Genomic DNA, 20,250 nt, shown 5'->3' with positions numbered 1-20,250 from the left:
AGCTTAAAGAGCAGAGCAGAAAGTATCCAAATAACCTGGTGATAAAATCTATTTGGGGCAAATGGTGGAGGGGGGAGAGAAGGTCTCTTCAGTACATGTTTTTTATCAGAAGCCAGGGAGGGCTGGCTTCCTCGCAAATTGGAAAAGACATAAACCAAAAATATCTTCAATATTTTTTTAAGTCTAAAAAAATGTGTGTGCAAGTTTGTTTTGCCTGAATGTATGTTGTTCATTACATGCATGTCTGGTACCTGTGGAGACCAGAAGAGGATGTCAGATACGATCCCCCCCCCCCCCCCCCCCGCTGCCGCTGCCACCAAAGTCCCCCAGAACTGCAGTGATAGACAGCTAGGAGCTGCCTGTGGGTGCTAGCAATCAAACCCAGGTCCTCTGGAAAGGTAACAAGTGCTCTCTCCTCTCCTCTCCCTCTTTTCTCTTTCTCTCATTTTACATGTATATATATATATTTTGTCTATATGCATGCATGGTACTCCATGTGTGTTTGGTGCCAGCAGAGGTCAAAAGAGGACTTTGCATCCTCTAGAACCGCAGTTAGAGATGCTTGGGAGCTGCCACCTGAGTGCTGGAAATTAAACCCAGGTCCTAAGCAAGAGCAACAAGTTTTCTCAGCCACTGAGCCATCTCTCCAACTCTCTTTAAAGACATTGTTCTAAAGCCCAGAACTGGACATATTCTTGTCATTTGTTTTGATTCTGGAACTTCTGCACTTAAAAAAAAATGACTACAGGCAAAACAGAGTTCAGCAGTGGAGCACTCATCAAGGAGACCTGAAGTTCAATCCCCACCCAACCCCACAACCGGCTCCACCCCACCCCGCATAGGCACACAGCATGCATGCATACACGTGCATGCATGCATACGTGCGTGTACACACACACATACATACACAGAGAAAAAGAGAGAGGCACACACACAGGCACACACAGGTACAAAGGCACACACATGTACGCATGCACATACAGACACCTCTAGTCAAATGTAATAACCCTTGCTAAGCACCCATCAGGCACACTAACACACTGGGAGGGAGGGAGCCTCTGGAACCCTAAGAATGAACCAACATCCCCCACGAAGGTGCAGGAGTCTGGGAAGATAAAAACTTTTTTTAAAAAGAAATTACAATTCAGAGTAGAAAGATGTATGGTCCCAAAACAAAGAATGAGCTCTTAGCTGTCAGTCTAAACCCCAGAATTCACCGGGCCTTAATGACACAGGAGAACCCAGAAAGCCTGCATGCTTGATGTATCCCTGAAATTATGAAGGATAGGAGAATTAAAGCGAGGGAACTTAGAAGCCCCTCCACGTATGTTGGAACTTCCCTCCAAGATTACCATCTCACCTGCTCCATGCGGACAAAGAAACATTTAATAGAAGCTTCGCTAAACGAAGGCGGTGATTAGCAAGGAAGGCCCGGCTGAAGCCCAAGCCAAACGGCCTGCTGACTTGTGTTCTGCTATCTCAAAAATCACTAGGCCATTTTTACACCCCCAAGGGGGCCTGAAATGACAGGCTTCAAATGATAGCCCTTAAGCCATGTCCTGAATAGAACACACTGATAAAGTGCCCAGGCCATCTTGCCTACGAGTTCCAAAAATAAAGAGTTTTCTACTTTTAGAGATAAGTCCAAAAATTCTAATTATTGTACCTCATCTAATGAAAAGCGTTTACTGGAAATACAATGTGGCATTTTATAACACTGCTCCTTGTCTCTCTAAGTCAGCTTACTAGAAGAAAGGCCATTTCTAATTTGAAAAGACATCAAGAGAACAGGACAAGGCTGCAAGAAGACTTGAATTCAAACACACAGCACCCATACCATGGTTTAGGCATGATTAAACATGACCCCAACAATGAGGGGCAGGGACAAGTGGATCCCAGAAGCTCAATGGCTAGCCAGCCTAGCTAACCAGTGAGCTTGGAACTCAGAGAGATACCCTGTCTTTCAGGTTTGTTTTTTGAGACAGGATTGCACTGTGTAGCTCTGGCTATCCTGGATCTCACTCTGTAGAAAAGGTTGGTCTTGGACTCACAGAGTTCTGCCTGCCTCCTGAGTGCAGGAATTAAAGGCGTGAACCACCACCACCCTGCTGAGACATCCTGTCTTAAAGGATTAAGAGAGTGCGATAGAACACACCCTACAGTACTATTCTGGACAATGAACCAAGGGGTGCCAGCGTGCGTACCCCATATAACCATACACTCCCACAAACACCCCCCAAATACACTATACAATCATATAAACACACCAAAAGAGAAAGAGAAGAGAGAAAAGGGGGGAAGAAGGAAGGGGAGAGAGAGAAGGGAAGTGGAAAAAAAAGATAAGAGCCATCACAGGAAAGAAAGGGAGAACCCTCTCTCCAAACAAGTCTTTTGGAGAGCATGGTTCTTGAGTTTTTGGGGTTTTTTTAAATATTTATTTATTTGGTATGTATACAATATTCTGTCTGTGTGTATGTCTGCAGGCCAGAAGAGGGCACCAGACCTCATTACAGGTGGTTGTGAGCCACCATGTGGTTGCTGGGAATTGAACTCAGGACCTTTGGAAGAGCAGGCAGTGCTCTTAACCACTGAGCCCTCTCTCCAACCCCCGGTTCTTGAGTTTTTATTTTCAATGCAGAACAACAAGCCAGGCTCGGCGCTTTACAACTTTAATCCCAGCTCTTAAAAAACAGAGGCAGGTGGATCTCTGTGAGTGAGAGGCAAGCCTGGTCTTTAGAGAGATCCAGGCCAGCCAGAGCTACATAGTGGGGTGTTAAAAAAAAAATGCCAACATCACCCTTGTGATATCCTCAGAGATGGGGAAAAAAATAAAAAGATATTGATTGGGCTATATGCTCCTTATACAAAATGCTGTTCCCAAATTACCATTATATATATATATATATATATATATATATATATATATATATATATATCTCACTATAAAACACACACCCTGCCTTTCCCAAGCAGTATCAAATTTGGGGTGACGGCAAAAAGATACCTTTCTTACACATGGGGAACCACTCACCAGTCACTCCTCACAAAGCATATGCCAGCTACACAGCACACGAGCGTCCAGCTGAAATAAGAATACAATCCCATCCCAACACAGTTCCCACCCTACCCCCATTCTGGATACGGTAAGGTTCCACGGCACACAGCTGACCCAATAACAGCAAAAACTTCTTTAATGTGGGCTCCAATAGGAATCACATTAAAGTGCTGACAGTGTGCTCGTGTCCCCAGGGGAGAGAAAGAAAAGTGGGGCTCCAGGGTGTCGGAGTGCACCCAGATCTTCAAAACCCAGTCTAAAAATCTCCTCCCTGAACCCAGTCTAAAAATCTCCTCCCTGACTTCACCATGGCTGCAGTTGCAAGTTCATCGCCAAGGACTGGTGCGCACTGCTTAAATCTAACACGCAGAAACAGCACAAGGTCTTGGTCCTGCCGCTGGAGAGTGACACCATCCTAAAGGAAGTGTCGCTGCTCATTAATAAACACGCAAATTGTTCAAAGCGCAAGGTTTTCTGGTTTGCTAATACCCCGGCAGGATGGGATCTCTCACTTGAGAGCCACTTCAGGGGGATTTCACCGTCATGTCTGCCATCACATTTTGATGGTTTTGCAAGAAGCAGGAATGAGGCCCATGCACTGATTTGGTATCACAGGACTGATGAGAAACCAAATACTTCCATAAAAGAAGCTTGTTTTTTGTTGTTGTTGTTGTTGTTGTTTTTGTTTTTTTTAAGACACAATATCATACTGATGATTGGCGTGCTTGGCTGAGCCACTGCGGGAAAAAAAAATCTTCTGTGTTTCGGCAATGGTTCCGACAGGTGGTTGGAATTCTGGGCACTTGCCAAGCCACCAGGAGTTTCTCCACGACTGGCGGGCTACCATATCACCTTGCACACTACAACTGTAATGAGCTGTACACAGACAGGTCAAATGAAAGAAATGAATTAAAAGAACGATGCGCACACACGGTGAGTCTGTAATCCTGAGTCTCATGGGGTCTTATTGAGGCAGGTGAAGAATGGCAGGGGCTGGGGCTTCTCACCGAGTGTTTACCATGCGCCAAGACCTGGTCTAAGCATGGGGCGTGTATCCTTACCTAGTCACCCCTCGCCACAACCCTAAGATGTGGAAACTATCACCATCCCATCTCAAAAGTGAAGACGCACAAACAGAGAGGCTGCCCTACACCTCACAGATGGTGACAGAGACCCCACTGGAACTCAAACCGCTGTCTCCAGAGCCTGCACACATCGCTTGCATGTGCCTCTGAGCTCCAAGTTGAAAAATGAGTGCTCCTTTACTGCCGACATGCTGAGCAAGCTGCCCAACCTCCCTGGTCCTCTGTTTGCTCACCTACACCGCACAAGACTTTCACGACATAGGAAGAACAGGTCTCTGACCCCCCCCCCCCCGGGAGAACGGGGTGAGGGGTTGGATTAACAGTTGTGGTTCTTTTAGCCTAGGATGACCCTAAACTTCAGATCCTCCTGCCTCCACCACCTGAGTGCTGGGATTAGAGGCGTGATTCAACCCTGCCCATCTGCTTCTGTAATCTCACTGTTCACCTCTCTAAAGGAGACTGCCTGACCCCAACGGCTTAGAGAAAACCGAACACAGGTGTCGCCCACACATACACACACACAAACACACTTCCAGATACAGACAGACAGATACTGTGTGCAGACCTGACACCCCTAGTCACCAGGGAGCTTACGGAAACTCTAGAGGAAAGAAACGGAGAGCCACCTGAAGAAATGCCACCCTGGCAACACTCCTCACGTTCGCTTCTCCTCTCCGACTCCCGCTTCTTTGACTTACAGGTAATGACTTCTTCCCTTATCTTTACTGAAGCCTATCATTTATTTTGACACTTAATCCTTTCTGCCCTCTATTATCCTTACTTGGGTTTCTCCTTAGACACGGCAACACATAAAATAAATTCATTAAAATACTACTGGAATCTTTTACCTGTACTAAACGCTGAGGTAGTCAAATTTTATCTTAACATAAACTACTGCTCATTTAAAAGAAATGTACTATAACTCTACAATCCAAATATAAAGAAATTTGTACATTTCTACTCCTTGAATCAATAAAAGACCACCGCTCTGCATTTAAAGGTTTGCTACATTGCACCATACTCAAAAATCATAAAACACTCTGTTTCAAGGTAGCTTTTTTAATGTGAATTTTAAATACGCCTGTAGCACATAAGAAGCAGTGTTTTTGCACACAAATTTCTCTGCCTCTCAGCAAAGCAAAAGCATTTTGGTGTCAGATTCCCCGCTGATTGGATTTTCCAATTACTTTGGATATTCAGAGCTAGCCATAATTTTGGAAAATAATATTACCAACCTTTGGAGGAACAGAAAAACATAATTCATACTTAATCAAGTGTCATATGATCGTCAGCAAATACAAGTCAACGTTTAAGACCTACTAAGAATCGAGTCACTGCGCCGCAGCGGATCATCCAAGCTAGACACCCCCAGCATTGCCATGCGACATGCCTAGTGCAGGCCCTCGGGAGCCACGGCAGATTCTAAAGGCAGGAAATAAAAGCCAGCAGGAGAAATAACAGTACACCTTCCGCTCACCCCCTCCCTTTGCTTTTTAATTGAATGAAAAATCTCCACATGAATTCATTAGAAGCCTGATAGCTTTATTAAGTACCATGTTGCTGTGTGCTTAGCAGCAACGCTTCAAGTACCAGTTAACAGAGCTCAGATGAAAGGGAGAAGAAAAAAAAAAAGAACACCAAAATTTTTATTCCTCCAACCTCTGGGGGACAGAGGAAATCTCAGAAATACATAACTGCTGGCTTTCCCATGTCAGGATGGAGCCATGTGCGTATGGGTACAGAGTAACATGAAGCATGACAGCAAGGAAGCATGACAGCATGACAGGAGTGAGGAAGGCCCGAATGTGGAGCCGGATACAGGTTGCGCCAGCGGACAGACAGATGCTTTTCGCTCCAGTTCTAATACTGAGTGGCCTGTTTAGCTTGTGTGGCAGACAGCTACAGGACACACACCTTATACGGAAAGGCTCAAATTTAGTGTGAAATTCCACAGCTTCCATTTCGAAGGCCATTTCAAACTGTAATGAGTTCTTGAGTTGTATAGACTTTGGGTCTAGTTCATTTGGGTTAAGATGTTTTTATCTATTTGTAAGGTTTTTTATAATAGTTTATTCTTTTAAAAAAAATTGAAGGCAGGGAGTTAGTAGCTGGAGACTATTAAAATTAAATGATAAAAGTGGACCCTGGTACTTTTTCATTTAGTCCTCTTGGGTTTGTGTACAGCAAACCCTCTTGGTTTATTTGCATTTGATTCAGCTACTTCTCACACCAGCACAGAGTTGTTTTTTAAAAAGGAACAAGGACAAAGTACCTCTCAAAAAATACTGGAAGGAATTTCCTATTTGAAAACAAAAAGGAAACCAGGTAAATCACCAAAAGAACAAAATGAACTTGCAGGAGAGACTGGAAAGCCTGTCCTATAAATCAAAGAGAGTGAGGCCTAACAGACCTCATGCTTGGAATCTACGGTCAACAGTGGCCACACTCCAGGTGGTTCAATAAAAATGACCAATTTTGATGATGCAGCCAGGGCTAGGGAGATGGCTGGGTGGGTTCAGTGTTTGCCATGCAAGCATGAGGACTTGCATTCATATCTCCAGAACACAAATAAAAAGGACAGACCTCATAACTGATGTCTCTAATAACAGTTCTCCTACAGCGAGATGGGGTTAGAGACAGGAGACTCACTAGGTGCTTAGGAGCCTGCAAGGCTGAGGTTCAACGCAACAAGCAGCAATGAGACACTGCCTTGAACAGAGCAGACAGGCACCTGAGGTTGTCCTCGGAACCCCACCAGGGCTTTCCCAGAACTACGGTGGGCAAGTCCCCAGCCATGTGTCCAGGGAGACTTTCTTCCCTCCATAGTAGAAAACCCCAAAAGCATCTCTTAGTCTTACTTTTTTTTAAGATTTATTTATTATGTATACAACATTCTGCCTCGATGTATGCCCAGGCGCCAGATCTCATTACAGATGGCTGTGAGCCACCATGTGGTTGCTGGGACTTGAACTCAGGACCTCCGGAAGAGCAGCCAGTGCTCTTAACCTCTGAGCCATCTCTCCAGCCCTCTTAGTCTTACTTTCACTGGGCTTCCAAAACGCTGGCTGACGCGTGTTTTCACAAACCCAGAACTTCATCGCTAGGGAGTCTGGAGCCAAGACCTGTTCTCAGAAGCTCCAAGGACATCCAACCACATCGTGGGGCCACTGTACTTTCCATGACCTTGCTCTTCTTCAAGGAGCCTGGCATCTTCTAACATGGGATACCATTTGCATGATATCAGAGGGCAGGATGCATGTCACCGCTGAATAGCTAGTGTATATGCATCTGATAGGCAGCAAAGGCTGTTTTGTGGACACCGATTGCAATAACTAAACCAAATTAAAAATAAAACATTAATGGATCCATGGCTCCTGCCTTCGGCATACGGGCAATATACTGGAAAGAGAGAAACAAAGAGTTAAATAAGCGGAAATCCAAAGTTAGAGTAACCATGAAATGTTCTAAGAAAGCACAGACCAGGAGGGGTCCAAGATGTGACTCCGGAAGTGAGAAAGAGCAGGAAGCTGCTGGAAAAGGATGTAGGAAGAGGGGTGAGGCTCTCACTTGAGGATGGATAAAGTTGAGGAGGCAGGCACAGCTGGACCAGCAGCCATAAGGTATCACCTCCCTGTGAGGAGCCCTGGGGCATGTTCACAGAAGGCAGTGCTGCGATCCTGTTTTACACCAGCAACACCACAGACGGTTTCATGAGCTCTCAGGGCGCTGGAATGCACACAGGGTGCGTGGTGGAATCCATTCTGCCTTTCCACTCATTGGTTCTTATTGCTAAGGGGGTGGCTGTTGTGTACCTCGGCATACCTACCAGGGACAATGCGAGGTCTCCTCATCCCCTCCCGGGCACCATCTTTCCCTGCATCTCAATTCCTCATGCCCAGTCACTTAGTAGCCTGGGCATGCAGGCAACATTATGCTAAGGTTAGCCTGATGGACATGTTTTCAAAGGGACAGCTTAGTCTTAAGAGCACCCAAATATTTTTATATCGCCCATATGCTGAAGCAAGGGATAAAAATGCACCATTTTCCCACTTTACTAAAGAAGAGTACACACAAATGATGCCTTGGGGCAGCACTAAACTACAGTATAGCTCATCAAATATTTGCCTACACTCTACCGGGTGACAAGCAAGGTACTTACTACCCAGGACTCAGAAGCACAGCCACTGCTGTGCAGTGTGGAGGGCACTCTTGAACACACACCGGGCCAGCTACTCATACACTGCCCGGCAACTGCTCCCGAGTGTTGTGGCCCACAGGCCTACTTTCTTATGTCTGTCTTGTCGGCTGTCCCATCTTCCCAGATCAATTTGCAAGAATCCAACTCTTGTCTTTAGATTTACTGCTTCAAATCATTATATCTGGGCAATCCGACTTCCAAACTGGTTAGAATTTTCTCTCTAAACTTGGTGAAATCAATTCTAGGTGAAAACCCAAGTGATGGGTGGGGACCCGTCAATCAAACCTGACAACTGGTGACAGTGTGGTCCTGTGGCTGGAGAGAGGACTATGCATGCAAAAGCACCAAGGTTACTATGGTGGAGCGCACAGGCCTGGAAATCAGAAGCCCTGCATTTGCATAGTCTCTGCGCGCTCTTATGTAGGTCAATGTAGGTCAACTTAAAGGTTCTCTGCCTCTGTTTCTTCAGTTGAACAAATGGTACTTTCCTGCTTAGAGCTCAGCAAGATGCAACCCACTTACCAACACACAGTCCAAGTGTGGCCGTTCCCATCTGCTGGGTTCCGATACACAAGTGCCAACAGGATATGGCTTCGATAGTCCCTGCCACACTAACTTCCCCTAACCACAGCGCCCTGTTCCAGGAAACGACTTCAAGATGTGCTTTGCAAAAGGATGTCCACCTATTCTAGAGCCTAAGGCCTTGCGAGCGACTGGTGTCCTGTGTCCCAGAAGCAGAATCTCCCAATATTATTGGATCACACAACTACCTGGGGAATTATCATTTTGGTCCCCAGCCCAGGGAGGTTCATTTATAATTGCCTTTTGCAATCACCTACTTGTTAAATAATCTTTGCAAAAACAAACAAACAAAAACACTCCATTTGCAAAATAGAGACTGTTCAGTCAACAGTGGAGGTGTGATAGGGAGACCCCTCCACGGCTCAGGTCTCTACCACACCCAAGTCATGGCCTAACATGACTCCTCCCTGCAAGAGTGACGATCCCTGGAAAAGTCAACCAGCCTTGGTTTCCCGCCAGACCCGGACAACAGACACCTTTGAGAAAAGGCTAACTAGTGGCGGCTGGCAGACTCCGAGAAACAGAAAAGCTGGCCCGGGCAGGAACAAAGCTCCCTGTTCACGTATACAGTGTTGGATCCCAGGAACTTAGTGGTTTCAGTTTAGTTTCTGTCTCATGTCGCCTTAAAACAAATCCTGTGACTTACAGTGGCCTGAGAGATTTTGTGCTTGTCACTGCAGCCTAAGAACCTGCTGAGCCAGCTCAAGGAGACGGCTAATGGCCCAGTTCCATTCACACAAGGTGGCTCTCCATGTGTCATCCTTGGCTGGTAATGGCAGATGCAAGAGGAATAACCTGCATTCTCGAAGAAGGGAACCTGGGATCAAGGAAATACTGGACTACCCCTGAGGCCACCCTCTCCCCGCTGCCAGCTGCCAGGGTAGAGGTGTCTAGCCTGAAGACCCCCCCCACGTCAGTTCTTTTGACATTCCACAGAGGAATGACTGAACACCAGAGCACCAATTACCTGGGAATTCGGTTTCAGGGAAGAGAAGAGCAGAGTTACTTCAGGGGCGCAGTTAGTTTCCTAACTAACTGAGCCACTATATAGTTGCTTAGACCATGACGGGAAGATGGTTTTAATAACACCACCACCCTAGAGCACATATTAGCATTTACAAGGTACATTCACATACGCTCCAGCTCTTTTGATCTTCTTCATGACCCTGCAAGGCTGGTAATCTAATCTCTGTTTCCAGATACCACAACCGAGGCTAAGAGGTTAAAAACCTAGTCCTGGAACCCTGTGAGTCAGTTATTCCCTGGCTCGGAATCCCAAGCTCTGCTTTCTAAGGCTTCATATAAGACAAAAAGGTACAAAGGAAAATGGAAGTATGCATTGCTTCAAATATCTCAAGCTATTGAAAGGAGTGACATTACTAAAAAATAAAAAAGGCTTGAAAATAAGAACATAAACTGTTGACTCTGTGTGTGTATGTGTGTGTGTGCGTGCACGCATGCATGTGTGTGTGGTTTTAAAGACACTTAAAACAATGCGATTAGGTTTAAGATTCCTTACTTGGCTGTCCAGAGGTGAAGAACCTGCCCAAATTCACTCCCCATGAATCATGGAGTCTACAATCAAAGGGAAAATAGAAGCAAAGGTCGCGACTGATACAAGATGCTAGAAGAAAGGTATCTTCCCCAACTAAGGTCAATAGACCCTGAGATTCCCCCAGAAAGCTAGCATTGTGTTTGCTGAGAGAAGTTGAGGGCTGCCAGCACTGTAAAGAGACCAGAGAGGTTTTTGGCTGGAGCCAAAACAAAACTTCAAAGGGAAAAGAGCTGGGAGCTTCAAAGACCCCCTGCAGGACCAATTACCACCTACAATGTTTATCTAAGCTGTCATTTAATGACTGGCTACTTCCCTAACTGGGTACTCACCCTCACCTTAAAAACATCCTAGAGGGATGAGGGGGGGGATGGGCACATGAGTCCTCTGTTGTTTTTGAAAAAGAGATTGTTGGTCAGGAAGCAGGCACTCTGGTGAAATTCGTCCTCCCAACTGAGAAAATATAAAAGGTTAAATTATAACATGAATTAAAGGCAAAAAAAATGTGCTTTCAAAAATCTCACTTTCAAAGTCGTGTTGGTAGGACAGTAGAATGCTCTTAAATTATGGGAAGGGAAAAAGTCCAAAAGCACACTTAGACCTGATTTCAACTTTCCGAAGCAGACAGAGCAGCCTGTGGAAGGCTGGGAGGTGTGCTCACCAAAGCAGCTGCCCCAGCTGCAGCTCGTGGGCAGCTCGGGCAAACAATGAAGTTAAGATTTATTTACCACTGACTAAATAATTCACATAGCTGGACAAAGTGCTAGGCTAGGCAGAGATAAAACAATACAAATAGAAAGTTAGGTGGCTAAGTCAAACTTTAACGTGGCCTAGCTCTCACGACGGGGTAAGAAATGAACCATAATGTCGCTTTGCTGTATTCTGTACCATCGCCATTTCTCACAAAAAGCTGTTACACGGCTTGTATGGCGCATGTGCTTATGTGTGTGTGCATGCGTGCAGCAGTCATGTGTACAAGCCATTTGGAGGGCAGAGGTCAGTGCCATTATGGGGTTCCTGGTTCAATCACGTCACCTTATTTTCTGACCCTGAAGCTTACCAACTAAACCAGACTGGGTGTCCAGGAAGCATTAAACATCCTCCGGTCTCCAACTCTCCAGTACTGAAATTATAACCATGAATAGCTGGCTTTTGACAAGCGTACTAGTAATCCAGACTCAAGTCTTCGTGTCCACTGAGCCACAGTGCCATTTGTGTTAAAAAAAAAAAAAAAGTGTTACCTGAATTATGTGTGCCTGGGATTGCTAACATGAGCTCGACCACCAGGCTCTACTCCTGAGCAGCACCTCAGCCAAGCAACAGTTTTGCTCCAGACCACTGGCTCTCAACCTTCCTAAGGCTGCAACCCTTTAATACAGTTCCTCATGTTGTGGTGACTCCCCCCACAACCATAAAACTATTTGCCTTGCTACTTCATAGCTGTAATTTTGCTATCATTATGAATCATAACATAAATATCTGTGTTTTCCGATGGTCTTAGGTGAGGACTGTGAAAGGGTTGTTTGAACCCCCACAAAGGGGTCATGACTCATGGGCTGGGTTGAGAATCACCGCTCTTCTAGAGCAGAAGGCGCCCTGGGTCAGAAAGCTGTATCTCCCAGTGGGTCTTTCTAGACTATTGGGTCACACATCTACCTGGGACAACTATCACACCAGTCCCCATCCCAGGGGGGTCCATCCCAAGCTGGCAGGGGACTTTTCAGTGAGAGCAAAGGTCACTTTGACAAAGGCTTCCCTTCTAGGAGTTCAAAGTTTCAGTGTCAAAACCGAGTTCCTTCTCCCACACGTGCAAGCTGATCCATTCCTTGGAAAGCATGCGCAAAGCAAGAAGAGGAACGTCAGACAGACACGCGCCTGGCTCTCTTGCTAACTAACGGGTGAATATTTCATTCTCCAGGGCGCCACCATTTTGAAGGACTGAGAGTATGTAGGCTCTGGGATCTAAAGCCCCTGGTTACAGGATCATTAGTTCATTCGATGCAATCCCGTGCTTGCTTTCCTCCCCTCTACACCCTACATTCTCATGTGTGAAATGGATACACAATTCACTTGCTGAACAGTTTCAATGAGTTCAGAAAGGCGAAGTTAAGTAATAAGCACACTTCCAGCTTGGAAGGCGGGCAGCAAGTTCGAAGCTGACCAATGTAGAAGAGATGTGAAGTGAAAACCATTAGTTGCAACATTCAATCCAAGAGGTGTTCCCACGTAGATGCCTGAAGACTGCAGGCTCCAGTGACCACTTCACCTGACCTCACACACTCTGTTGCCGGCTGAGTGTCAGGAAGCAGGAGCAGGCCATGGTGAGGAAGCAGAGAGTGGGGAGCCAGAAGGCCTGGGCTACAACCCAAGTTCTGCCACTGAGGAGCTAGGAAGCCTTGGACAAGCTCCGTAGGCACCCCGGCTTCAGCTTACACACTGGTATATGCACTAACAAGATCTGCTGCAAGGTGGTTGTGAGCCAGGCAGCCAGGTCCTACCCACCGAAACCTTTGATAAGACAAAGTCACTGAGAGAGTTTTCTAGAACCCTGGTCTGCGACAGCAGATCCTCCAGGATATGAGGTTAAACCGTAACCACCGGAATGTATGGTGTCTCCTTTTGTCAATTCTGTGCCGCCCAACCGGTGTCAAGAGGAACAAAGGTGGCCTCCTCTCAGGAGGACATGGTCAAACCTTAGCAGTTTGTCACGAATTGTAGTGCAATCTTTTAGGCCCATAGCTCAGGTAAGAGATACCATTCAGAGACTCCTTATTCAGCACTCAAACAAAATGCAAATATCCCTCCAAGGAGTGATAGCACCCCCCACCCCCAACCTTAATTCTTTGTGAAGCAGACTTTCAGGTGGTCTCTGCAAAAATGGGTTCAGAGAGGGGAGGGAACCTGGGGGAAGGGGTACAGCTTCACTGTCAGAAACATGCCTGTCGGCTTTTTTCTAATCTGTAGCTTATCTGAGAAACACTTTTGTGCCATCACACAACTGTGGGGAGAAAGGTGCTAATATTGGACATTTGAAGTCTGGGACACGCAGCTCCTGCCTCTCACTTCCAAGGAGGAAAGCATTTAGCAAAGAGTTAGGCCTGGGCCATCAGGAACTTGCTCCAAGAGTCTGTCAAGCCACTTTAGGATAAGGGAGCCAAAAAGAGAAAAGCCCTTCTGTGTTAGGACCTGTCTCAAGCACATTTCCCTTCCTCTACCACGGCGTCTTCATTCAACTTGTTTGGTCAATTCGATCTGTTCCCCTAAATTCTTCAACCCATATAGAGAGCCGCAATAAAGTAAAATATTTAAAAAAAAGAACTAGTTAAGCTAAGCACTTCCTGGGACACACCCACCTTAATTAACAAATAAAAAGAAATATGAACCCCACAGCAAGACTCTGAAGATATCCTTTTAAAGAGGAGCACCAGCTCTTTAAGCTATAGCATAAACTGGATATGACTTTTTTTTTCTTTTTTTGCTGCCTGCCAGGCCCTTTGGAATGTTTTCATCAAATTGCAGGAGCACCAACCACCAGCACCAGGTCAGATGTCCTGGGGGCTGAGAATTTCCAAAGGGTTTGCAATTAGAAACAGAAGAGCGCTAACTAATGAAAGATCCCAAAAGCCATCCTAGAACTACTCCTGACAGCCGTCAAGAGTTCCGACTGGTCCCTAAAATTTGCCATCCTCTATTTCCTACTCCTAAGAACTGAGAATGCTAGAAGCCTAAGGACACCTTAAATATGACAAGGCTGCAGCTGATGAGATGTCTCGGTGGGGAAGGGCACTTGTCTCCAAGCCTAAGGATGTGCGTTCGATTCTCAGAACTCACCAAAAGAAGAGCACTGGCCTCCATATGGACACGTGCACACACTTGCACTGAAATGTTTTTTGTTTTTTAAATACTAGTGGAGTACAGCTTTAGGGAACACAGAAAAGGGTCCAATAGGGAACACAGAAAAGGGTCCAAAGATCTACATAGTCTTGACTGTTCTCACAAAAGCTGCTTGGAAACAATCATGGGGGCGTCAAAAGTAGACGCCACCTCTCATTACCGTCTCTTCCTTCTGTTTGGGATAACCAAAATTGAAGTTCCAGAATAATGACCTTCAAGGGGATCTGAACTGTGACCTTCATGCTGAGACGTAGTAAGGATGCCTAAGAAGCCAAAAAGGATTAGGATGGAGAGCATTGCTCCAAGGCTTCACTCCAGATCACCAAATTCCATCAGGAACTTGTTTCAGTGGCTGTCAGGATGTGTGACTTAATGCAGGGTGTGGCGGGGTTTGTACTGATCCCCTCACTAAGGAGGCAGAGACAGTGGATCCCTGAGTTCAAGGCCAGCCTGGTCTACAGAACAAGTTCCAGGACAGACAGGACTACACAGAGAAACCCTGTCTCAAAAAACTAAAACGATATGTAACTGGTAAAAAAGATATGTACATCATTTTAAAAAAATGGATTTTTAATATAATCTTGGAAAGCTGGGTCAAAGTTCACAGGAACTAATTTTTTTTCTCTGGGATAACATTTCCATTCACCCGATAGAGCTGCTCTATGCTGGTGTGACCAATGTGTGAGTTTTCACAAAATCATGAGTGGGACAGGAATCCTCACCCACCTGACTTTAAACCTACAGCATCATACACTATCACTAAAAGCAAGTAACATGTGTGGGGTTGAAGCATCTGCTCACGTTCTACCAGCCTAACACGATCAAGGTACCGCAAATTTCCAATCTAATTATCAGATCCGGTGTCCAAAGCAAACTTGTACAAGACTTCCCGCAGAAGCAAATTAAGTTGAAACCTTTTCATAGGCACTTGCTAATGAAGACGAGAAGTAGATGAAAATTGATCCTGTCTTTCCAATTTGTTATTAAGTGAATACTTGGAGCACCCTGAAAACAGCCTAAACCCTGAGTAGAAACCAACTCAAGAGTTGATTCCACGCAAGAACCCAAACCCTCAAGGATCACTTCCACAGACCTGACATCAGTATCTCCTGCTCTTCAAAGGCCTGGTGTGATCAGCCTCAGTGGGGCTGAGGAGTTCTGCAGGCCCCAGGGTAAGGATCACACCCATCGTTTTTATTGCTTTCAGAGTGTAGCATAGGTGTGTCGTGTGTCTGCTCTGTGACACCTTGCTTCCAGGTTTCTGAGTTCGGGTTTCATCCCTGTGTATTCCAAAGTCAAAAGCGAAACCCGATGACACTTGCAAGTAACAACTCCAAGATGGGCAAGGAATTAAAACTTTAGGAACTCCAGGCTGGTGAGTGCAAGGGCTCTGCACTCCTAATCCATCCTATTAAGCAAAACCAGGGCTGGAAAAAGTGTAAAAGTGAACATAAAACCAAGGAAAACCCCGCTCCGAAGAAAAAGCAAACTTGTTTTCTATCTAAATGCCACATGTCCAAAGAGATGATCGTGAGGCCCTGACCCAGGTGCTCTTTCAACATAAATCAAGACAAAGGTGGAAAACGTCAGACTTTTTTTTTTTTGGCCCAATCTCAGAAAGGTGGAAAATCAATCACATTAAACAAGCAAAACAAAGTTGCAAGGAAGCCAGCCAGCCACCCCTTTCTTCACCCCTGCTCTCTAGAAAACGAATGTAGGCTTCCCACAGAAAGTGTAAAGACTGAATATTGGCTGTGGCGAAAAGACCACAAGGCAGATATGACTGGAGGTCCAGGACTCAGGATATTTCCCAAACGCACGCGCAGTTGCCTACCGTGCAAGCTCCCATGCTCTCCCAGAATGAAGAACATCCTGATCTTTCTATAAAATGGGGTGAGATTTCTTTAGAAGACATCAAAAGATCAGGCTCACCTTATCAAGTTACTTTACCACATACCAGCCAAAGAAATTCCTAGAAGGCGCTGTTTTCTTACAAGCACCCCCGGAAGATATCAAAGTGGATGTCCTTTAAACAAAGCAATTTCTTTCGGACCACAGTTGAAGAGTATTTTTTTTTGGGGGGGGGGAAGGATTCACTCAGTCACAACACTCAATATTCACACATAACTTCCCTGTGTAAGAGGAAAATATGGATTCACAATTGATCCTAGCCTCAGCTTTTCCTATGCTTGAACTGGAGAAGGTCCTAGGGGTTCAGAAGCAGAACCCAAGTACTTGGTACTTCCTCCCTCATTCTCTATGATCAAATTTGGGAGGACTTTAATTTCCCTTGCAATCACTTCCACGAAGACCAGAGAGTCTGAGGAAATCTGTGGACACAATCAAACCTTTCATTTCAGGGCCCCTTTCCCACCCAGTTCCTTCCTGATCCAATCAGGTTTGGGAAGCATTTCCCCTATTCTGCATTTCATGAATCAATTGCACAGTCGGCCAACCTCTGCCAGTTCCTGTTGTACTCAGCTGAGAGGTTCCCCCTTCCTTCCCTGGGTAGCACAAGGCTGCTCTGATTTTTAACTGGCGTAAAGTGGAAATGCACGGTAGGAGCTCACTGACTTTCCCAGCCAGACACAAGCGAGAGTCTGGGCCACTGACCTCAGCTATCAGGAAACTGACCTGCTAGCCTCGGTTTAAAGCAGATGTGTGGATTCTAACTTTGACCCGCAATCCTGTGTGTCAGCTACTGTTAAAGACCAGGAAAAGGAAGACTGAAAGGGGCTACAAAGTAACCAACTCAGTTACTTAGCAACTAGACAAAACTCTCCTCTCCACCGAGGCTAAGGAGGCATCTCAAGCCCATTCAAAGAGTAACAGTCTACATTTATATGCAAATAGATAAAGACAAAGAAGAAAGGGAAATCTAAATTAGCAAGGGTAGTTTACTGCAGAGGGCCTGAGGCCCAGATTTTAAAGTTTCTCCAAAGAAGCCAGGACTTGTCCAAAAGAGTGAGGGAATGAATGAATGAATGAATGAATGAATGAATGAATGAATGAATACATTCAAAGCCACTGGCCTCAGCCAACTTACAGTCTACCTTTAATAAATAACAATGCTGTGGACGGAGTAAGAAGCAGTCACAAGTTGGGCGGCTAAAATTTAAATATTCCTGCAGCTAGCAAGAATCTAAAGCTTAGGGGGAAAAGAAAGATGAAAATTAAAGGCTGGCGAACTCCACGGAGAACAGGTACCCATGTTCATGAGGAACACAAACAGCATAGGGCCGAGTGTCTGTGGACCTGGAAAGAATCAGTCTCTCCGGGTTTCCAGACACCTCACAAACATTCTCTAATACCCCTCAGTGAAGCGCAGTTTCCAAACTTGGATTAGAACCCGGTAATGCACGGAAGACACCCGGTCCTGAATGGTTTTCAAAGTATCGGCGAGACACCTTCACCTACTTGACTGTCGAGTTTGCCTAAGAAGCTCAAACTTGGCCCCCACGCTGGAACCAAGCTGCTTGGAAGAAGAGATCTGAGGGCTTCTCCGTCTCCACCCGGCATCCCCCACCTCACACCTGGACTCCGGCATCCCCCACCTCACACCTGGACTCCGGCATCCAGGGCCCCGAGCTGAGCCTCGAAGGGCTGCAGCCCTTACTTACTTCTCGTACTCCGTGTTGTCTCTGTCACAGCGAGAATCCTTGTGCTTTTGCCAGTCTTTGCCGTGCTTGCAGGTGGTGAGGAGCAAGACGTCCTCCCCGTTATGGACGTGATATAAGGCATTCCTGGTGTCTGACCCTATCCCTGTCAGGTACCTCTTCCCCTTGAATACCAGCATGTACTTCCTGAGAGGAGGGATGGTGTTAAATTTCAAAAAACCCCTCTCCCCTCCTGTCCTGGGATGATCCTTAGAAAAGAGGGGAATAGAAACATCAAAGTTGGGTCGGAAGTTTTCAGTACTGATGCTGGCTTTGGCCAGCATCGCCTGGCCGATGTCAAACCCCACGTCCTCGGTGTAGTCAGGCCAAGTGCCAGAATATAAATTAAAAATTAAATGATTCCTACCATTGTTCCACAAGTGGAGACTCTGCACTTTGGATCTCAAATTGTGCACATACTGAGGTGATAACTGGTCTCTGTCTAAAGTATCCAGACTCAGGACAAAGAGGCACGCCTGGCTGGGGTCCGAGGTGTAGAACCTGGAGCCCTCGATGGCCGCTAGAATGTTTTGGTAACTTTCGGCGATTTTCTCCCCTTTCTGCTGCGGGTAGACGTAGACTTTGAAGCCGTTTTTCTTGCAAAGGGTGAAATCGAAGCAGGACTCCATGCGGCACTTCTTGCCTTTGTAGATGCTCGAGTTGGCGTCTCGCTTCTGCCGGGGGGAAATGTGCACGCTGGAATCCTCGTTTTCCAATTGATCCCAAGGAAAGAAGGGGCGCAGAGCGTCCGGGAAGCGGGGCCAGAAATGATCCGGACTGGGCTGGTGCAAGCCATTCCGACCACTGTGCTCTTCTCTCCGGCTGTGGCTCCTCGATGCCCTAAACTGCACGCCTCCAAAATAAAACAAAAGGGCGAGACAAGAGCCAGCTGAGAGCAGAATGAAATAGCGTTTTTTGGCCTGCATGTGTCCTGCCTGGGTCAAGAGGATTGTAAATAAACACAAGAATCACCCAAGTTTCCCAATCAACACTTTCAGCTCCAGTCCGCCATCTTCCCGCCTGTAAAGACTTCAAACTCTCCGCTCCCACCTTCTCTGGATGCCTTTCCCCAAGCCGTGGACTGATCCAGCGCATGTGGGCGATTTCTTTAACTTTCTCCCCTTCGGTCTTTCATCTTTGGGCTGCACAATGCACGGGAGAGAGCCGGGCAGAAGGTCTCGCACCCAGGGCGGGCGAGCAGCGGACTGTAATTTTCTTGCATGCAACAAGACGGAGGAAAAAGAAAGAGAACGGTGAAGAAAACGCTCCCGATACCCAATCAATGGCAAGACGAAGTGCCTGCCTCGCCGCTTGGATTCCTCTCGGCGGCGTGGAGAACGAGCCCGGGGAAAGCAACTTCAACTCATCCACACTCCCGTGCAGAGCACTACGGTTCCAACAAGTCAACCCGCCCCGGCTTCAGCCGGCTAGTGCATCCTGCAGCTGGGGCGCCGTAACCTCACAAATCCCTGCATGTCTCTTTATTCCCTTCTGCAGCGGCTCCCACACTCCGCCGGTGTTTACTCCTGCGCTCACGGGGCCGGCTCCCCGGGCGCGCGGCGGCCCGGCCGGCTGCTGCACGAGGCGACGCCGGGCGGCGGCGGCGGCGGCGCGTCCTCCCCGCGGGCAGTGCCGGCCCCGAGCGGCGCTTCGCAGGCCCCGCGCTAGCGCTGCCGACCGCCGCGATGGGTCGCCGAATGTTACCCGGTTCTGAATGTTACACTTACACATTCCATTCCCGACACGACAGCGCTGACCTCATCCATCCACGCAGCCCGTGCTGCCATTGGCCGGGCGTCACGTCCGGGTGGGGCGGGGCTTCCGCTGCGCCCATTCATAACCCCCGACGGCCGGCAGAGGCGCCGGCGCGGCGCTGGCGCGGGGGACCCCGGAGTGCACGAGCGACGGGCGGAGCGCGAGCCTGGCCGGGCGTCGCCCACCGCTGGCCTTCGGCTCCGAATGCGACCTGGACCAGGCTGGCCCTACAGGCGCGGGAGGAAGGGTGGGGACACGCCCGGCAGCCAGCGCGCTGCTCGGGATTCCCGGGGTCTCCACCAGCCGGGAACGCCTCCCCGCCTGGAGGCTGAGAGGACCGGCTCCTGGGGAAGGATGCCTGAAAATGGAGAAGCGAGGGGAGGAGGTGGGGACTTCGTGGAAAGGGAGCTCTGGTCGGGATGTTTCTCCCCTACACTTCGACCCGGAGGCCTATATATATATTGTATTTTCTT

At 47.2% G+C, this 20,250-nt stretch overlaps 1 protein-coding gene across 1 annotated transcript in view; it reads right to left on the bottom strand.

Moving 5' to 3' along the window:
- The window catches only part of Ext1 (exostosin glycosyltransferase 1), a 276,453-nt gene extending 256,842 nt beyond the window's left edge, over positions 1–19,611 (bottom strand). Inside the window, exon 1 of the mRNA XM_075961024.1 lies at positions 17,987–19,611. Coding sequence (XP_075817139.1) covers positions 17,987–18,948 — 962 coding nt within the window. The 5' untranslated portion in view covers positions 18,949–19,611. The remainder of the gene's footprint in view (positions 1–17,986) is intronic.
- Positions 19,612–20,250: the final 639 nt, after the last annotated feature.

Source organism: Microtus pennsylvanicus, chromosome 2 (genome assembly GCF_037038515.1).
Source record: "Microtus pennsylvanicus isolate mMicPen1 chromosome 2, mMicPen1.hap1, whole genome shotgun sequence".
Classification (NCBI taxonomy): Eukaryota; Metazoa; Chordata; class Mammalia; order Rodentia; family Cricetidae; genus Microtus; species Microtus pennsylvanicus.
Note: the sequence above shows the minus strand (reverse complement) of the source record. Positions and strands in the feature narration are given on the sequence as shown.